Raw genomic sequence first — 5,407 nt, 5'->3', positions numbered from 1 at the left:
AAGATCCTCCCGTGTAGTTCTGGTCTGATTCCTCACCGTTATCATGATCATTGCAACTCCACGAGATGAGATCTTGCATGGAGCCCCAGGCCGAGGGAGATTGACAGTTCTTTTGTGTTTCTTCCATTTGCGAATAATCGCACCAACTGTTGTCACCTTCTCACCAAGCTGCTTGGCGATGGTCTTGTAGCCCATTCCAGCCATGTGTAGGTCTACAATTTTGTCCCTGACATCCTTGGAGAGCTCTTTGGTCTTGGCCATGTTGGAGAGTTTGGAATCTGATTGATTGATTGCTTCTGTGGACAGGTGTCTTTTATACAGGTAACAAGCTGAGATTAGGAGCACTCCCTTTAAGAGTGTGCTCCTAATCTCAGCTTGTTACCTGTATAAAAGACACCTGGGAGCCAGAAATCTTTCTGATTGAGATGGGGTCAAATACTTATTTCCCTCATTAAAATGCAAATCAATTTATAACATTTTTGACATGCGTTTTTCTGAATTTTTTGTTGTTATTCTGTCTCTCACTGTTCAAATAAACCTACCATTAAAATTAGAGACTGATCATTTCTTTGTCAGTGGACAAACATACAAAATCAGCAGGGGATCAAAAACTTTTTTCCCTCACTGTAGCTAAAGCATTGCTCTTTCCTTGGCTAAAATATTAATGTTAGTGATGGGTACTTGGCTGTGACAAGACGATGCAATTCTTCTGTTGAAGGCTTCATCATTTAGCTTACTGGCGTAGGTTGGCATCTGAGGTAGCCTAGTGACGGGCTACAACTGGAGCAGGGGAGGTGTCACGCTCTGGCTCCGGGACTTTGTATGTTGAGCCAGGGTGTGTTCATTCATTGGGTGTATTTCTATGTTGGTATTTCTGTTGGGTTCATTTCTATGTTTGAATGAATGACTCCCAATCAGAGGCTACGAGTGTCAGCTGTGTGCTGGTTGTCTCTGATTGGGAGCCATATTTAACTGTCTGTGTTTCACTTTGTGTTTGTGGGTTTTTGTTCCTTGTCAGTCATTGTTACTGTGGACTTTACGAATCGTCTATTGTTTTGGTTTTGGCACTTTATTAATAAAGTCAATCATGTTCGCTCAACACGCTGCGTATTGGTCTACTCCTTTGGAAGACGATCGTGACAGAAAAACCCACCATTCTACGACCAAGCAGCGTGTCCAGGAACAGGCAGCCTGGACGTGGGAGCAGCGTCGGAGGGACGAGAGGCACCCCCAATAATTTTTTAGGGGGGGGGCACAGGGCATGGACGACGGGGCTGACGGAGGCAGAGAAGGGGCGTATCCAAAAGGCCACCAGGTTACGGGGGCCACTGGTCAAAGTAGGGAAAGGAGGTATAGAGGCACGGCGAGAGGTACTGGGGTGTGTTACCAGTCCGGTCCGGCCCGTTCCAGTTCCCGGAGTAGAGCCAGTGGTGTGTGTCCCCAGTACGGTCCGGCCTGTTACGGCCCCTCGCACCAAATGGACGGTGCGCGTCTCCAGCCCGGTCCGGCCTGTTCCTGCCTCTCGCACAAAGCCTACGGTGTGCGTCGCCAGCCCAGCCCGGCCTGTTCCTGCTCCACGCACAAAGCCTACGGTGTGCGTCGCCAGCCCAGCCCGGCCTGTTCCTGCTCCACGCACAAAGCCTACGGTGTGCGTCGCCAGCCCAGCCCGGCCTGTCCCTGCTCCACGCACCAAGCCTACGGGGTGCGTCGTCAGCCCGACCCGGCCTGTTCCTGCTCCACGCACCAAACCTACGGTGTGCGTCGCCAGCCCAGCCCGGCCTGTCCCTGCTCCACGCACCAAGCCTACGGGGTGCGTCGTCAGCCCGACCCGGCCTGTTCCTGCTCCACGCACCAAACCTACGGTGTGCGTCGCCAGCCCAGCCCGGCCTGTCCCTGCTCCACGCACCAAGCCTACGGCGTGCGTCGTCAGCCCGGCCCGGCCTGTCCCTGCTCCACGCACCAAACCTACGGTGTGCGTCGCCAGCCCTGCCCGGCCTGTTCCTGCTCCACGCACCAAGCCTACGGGGTGCGTCGCCAGCCCAGTCCGGCCTGTCCCTGCTCTACGCACAAAGCCTACGGTGTGCGTCGTCGGCCTGGTCCAGCCCGTTCCTGCTACTCGCACCAAGCCAAGGGTGCGAGTCGTCAGCCTGGTCCAGCCCGTTCCTGCTTCTCGCACCAAGCCAGGGGTACGAGTCGTCGGCCTGGTCCAGCCCGTTCCTACTACTCGCACCAAGCCAAGGGTGCGAGTCGTCAGCCTGGTTCAGCTCGTCCCTGCTACTCGCACCAAGCCAAGGGTGCGAGCCGTCAGCCTGATCCAGCCCATTCCTGCTACTCGCACCAAGCCAGGGATGCGAGTCGTCAGCCTGGTGAGGCCCGTTCCGGCTCCACGCATCAAGCCTAGGGTGCGTATCGTCAGCCAGGTCCGGTCCGTTCCTGCCTCACGCGCCAAGCCAGGGGTGCGCGTCGTCAGTCCAGATCCTACCAGCTGGGTCAGATCGGACCGGGGGCGCTACGGGGGGATTGAAGAAGGGTGGTGGTCAAGCCCGGAGCCGGAGCCGCCTCCGAGGAGTAATGCCCACCCAGCCCTCCCCTGTTTGGGGTTTTTGAGGCGCGGTCGCAGTCCGCGCCTTTAGGGGGGGGTACTGTCACGCTCTGGCTCCGGGACTTTGTATGTTGAGCCAGGGTGTGTTCATTCATTGGGTGTATTTCTATGTTGGTATTTCTGTTGGGTTCATTTCTATGTTTGAATGAATGACTCCCAATCAGAGGCTACGAGTGTCAGCTGTGTGCTGGTTGTCTCTGATTGGGAGCCATATTTAACTGTCTGTGTTTCACTTTGTGTTTGTGGGTTTTTGTTCCTTGTCAGTCATTGTTACTGTGGACTTTACGAATCGTCTATTGTTTTGGTTTTGGCACTTTATTAATAAAGTCAATCATGTTCGCTCAACACGCTGCGTATTGGTCTACTCCTTTGGAAGACGATCGTGACAGGAGGGTGGAAATTACAATTTCTTATACAGTTGAAGTCGGAAGTTTACATACACTTACGTCATTAAAACTCGTTTTTCAACCACTCCACAAATGTCTTGTTAACAAACTATAGTTTTGGCAAGTCGGTTAGGACATCTACAATGTGCATGACACAAGTAATTTTTCCAACAATTGTTTACAGACAGATTATTTCACTTATAATTCGCTGTATCACAATTCCAGTGGGTCAGAAGTTTACATACACTAAGTTGACTGTACCTTTAAACAGCTTGGAAAATTCCAGAAAATAATGTCATGGCTTTAGAAGCTTCTGATAGGCTAATTGACATAATTTGAGTCAATTGGAGGTGTACCTGTGGATGTATTTCAAGGCCTACCTTCAAACTCAGTGCCTCTTTGCTTGATATCATGGGAAAATCTAAATAAATCAGCCTAGACCTCAGACAAAAAATTGTAGACCTCCACAAGTCTGGTTCATCCTTGGGAGCAATTTCCAAACGCCTGAAGGTACCACGTTCATCTGTACAAACAATAGTATGCAAGTATAAACACCATGGGACAACGCAGCCGTCATACCGCTCAGGAAGGAGACGCGTTCTGTCTCCTAGAGATGAACGTACTTTGATGCGAAAAGTGCAAATCAATCCCAGAACAACAGCAAAGGACCTTGTGAAGATGCTGGAGGAAACAGGTACAGAAGTATCTATATCCACAGTAAAACGAGTCCTATATCGACATAACCTGAAAGTCTGCTCAGCAAGGAAGAAGCCGCTGCTCCAAAACCGCCATAAAAAAGACAGACTACGGTTTGCAACTGCACATGGGGACAAAGATCATACTTTTTGGAGAAATGTCCTCTGGTCTGATGAAACAAAAATATAACTGTTTGGCCATCGTTATGTTTGGAGGAAAAAGGGGGTCGCTTGCAAGCCGAAGAACACCATCCCAACCGTGAAGCACGGGGGTGGCAGCATCATGCTGTGGGGGTGCTTTGCTGCAGGAGGGACTGGTGCACTTCACAAAATAGATGGCATCATGAGGAAGTAAAATTATGTGGAAATATTGAAGCAACATCTCAAGACATCAGTCAGGAAATTAAAGCTTGGTCGCAAGTGGGTCTTCCAAATGGACAATGACCCCAAGCATACTTCCAAAGTTGTGGCAAAATGGCTTAAGGACAACAAAGTCAAGGTATTGCAGTGACCATCACAAAGCCCTGACCTCAATCCTATCGAAAATGTGTGGGCAGAACTGAAAAAGCGTGTTTGAGCAAGGAGGCCTACAAACCTGACTCAGTTACACCAGCTCTGTCAGGAGGAATGGGCCAAAATTCACCCAACTTATTGTGGGAAGCTTGTGGAAGGCTACCCGAAACGTTTGACCCAAGTTAAACAATTTAAAGGCAATGCTACCAAAACTAATTGTGTGTATGTAAACTTCTGACCCACTAGGAATGTGATGAAAGAAATAAAAGCTGAAATAAATCATTCTCTCTACTATTATTCTGACATTTCACATTCTTAAAATAAAGTGGTGATCCTAACTGACCTAAGACAGGGAATATTTACTAGGATTAATTGTCAGGTAATTGTGAAAAACAGAATTTAAATGTATTTGGCTAAGGTGTATGTAAACTTCCGACTTCAACTGTATACTGCCCTTATATACTGTACACCCATCATAACCCTTCTCCTCTCCCTCTCACTCCCTCTCTCTCCCCCTCTCTCTCCTTCTCTCTCCCTCTCTCTCTCTCCCCGTCTCTTCCTCTCTCTCTCTCCTCTCTCCTTCTCTCTCTCCCTCTCTCTCTCTCCCTCTCTCCCCCTCCCCTCTCTCTCTCCCTCTCTCTCTCCCCGTCTCTTCCTCTCTCTCTCTCATCTCTCCCTCTCTCTCTCCCTCTCTCTCTCTCCCTATCTCTCTCTCTCTCTCCCTCTCTCTCTCCCCCTCTCTCTCCTTCTCTCTCCCTCTCTCTCTCCTCGTCTCTTCCCCTCTCTCTCTCTCTCTCTCTCTCTCTCTCTCTCTCTCTCTCTCTCTCTCCTCTCTCCCTATCTCTCTCTCCCTCTCTCTCTCTCCCCCTCTCCCCCTCCCCTCTCTCCGCCAGTGTCAGGCCCGTAGCTCCCTGGTGTACCTGGTGTCTCTGCTGGGGACTATGGAGCACAGTTTCCACCACACTCTGCTGCTGGAGATCAGAGCCCTGACTGACAGATACACCTCCATCCTGGGAGGCTGTGCCAAAGACATCTACAGGATGAGTAACAGCTTCACCTCTATAGCCAGACTACTGGGGAGAAGACTGGAGACAGACACTACTATCAACTGCAGGTAAGGTACGCACACACACACACGCACACACACACTTCCTTTGCCAGACTATTTTAAGAAAATGTGTAGATAGGCTCCTCAAAAAAACTGTACACAA

At 50.2% G+C, this 5,407-nt stretch overlaps 1 protein-coding gene across 1 annotated transcript in view; it reads left to right on the top strand.

Moving 5' to 3' along the window:
- LOC311102026 (ventricular zone-expressed PH domain-containing protein-like) overlaps positions 1 to 5,407 on the top strand; it is a gene marked incomplete at its 5' end in the record, with an annotated part of 116,908 nt that overhangs the window by 55,089 nt on the left and 56,412 nt on the right. Inside the window, one exon of the mRNA XM_084143244.1 lies at positions 5,090 to 5,310. Within this exon, the coding sequence (XP_083999370.1) occupies positions 5,090 to 5,310 (221 nt within the window). The remainder of the gene's footprint in view (positions 1 to 5,089; positions 5,311 to 5,407) is intronic.

The sequence above is a fragment of the Coregonus lavaretus genome (genome assembly GCF_964263955.1).
Source record: "Coregonus lavaretus genome assembly, chromosome: 26".
NCBI classification, from domain to species: domain Eukaryota; kingdom Metazoa; phylum Chordata; class Actinopteri; order Salmoniformes; family Salmonidae; genus Coregonus; species Coregonus lavaretus.
Note: the sequence above shows the minus strand (reverse complement) of the source record. Positions and strands in the feature narration are given on the sequence as shown.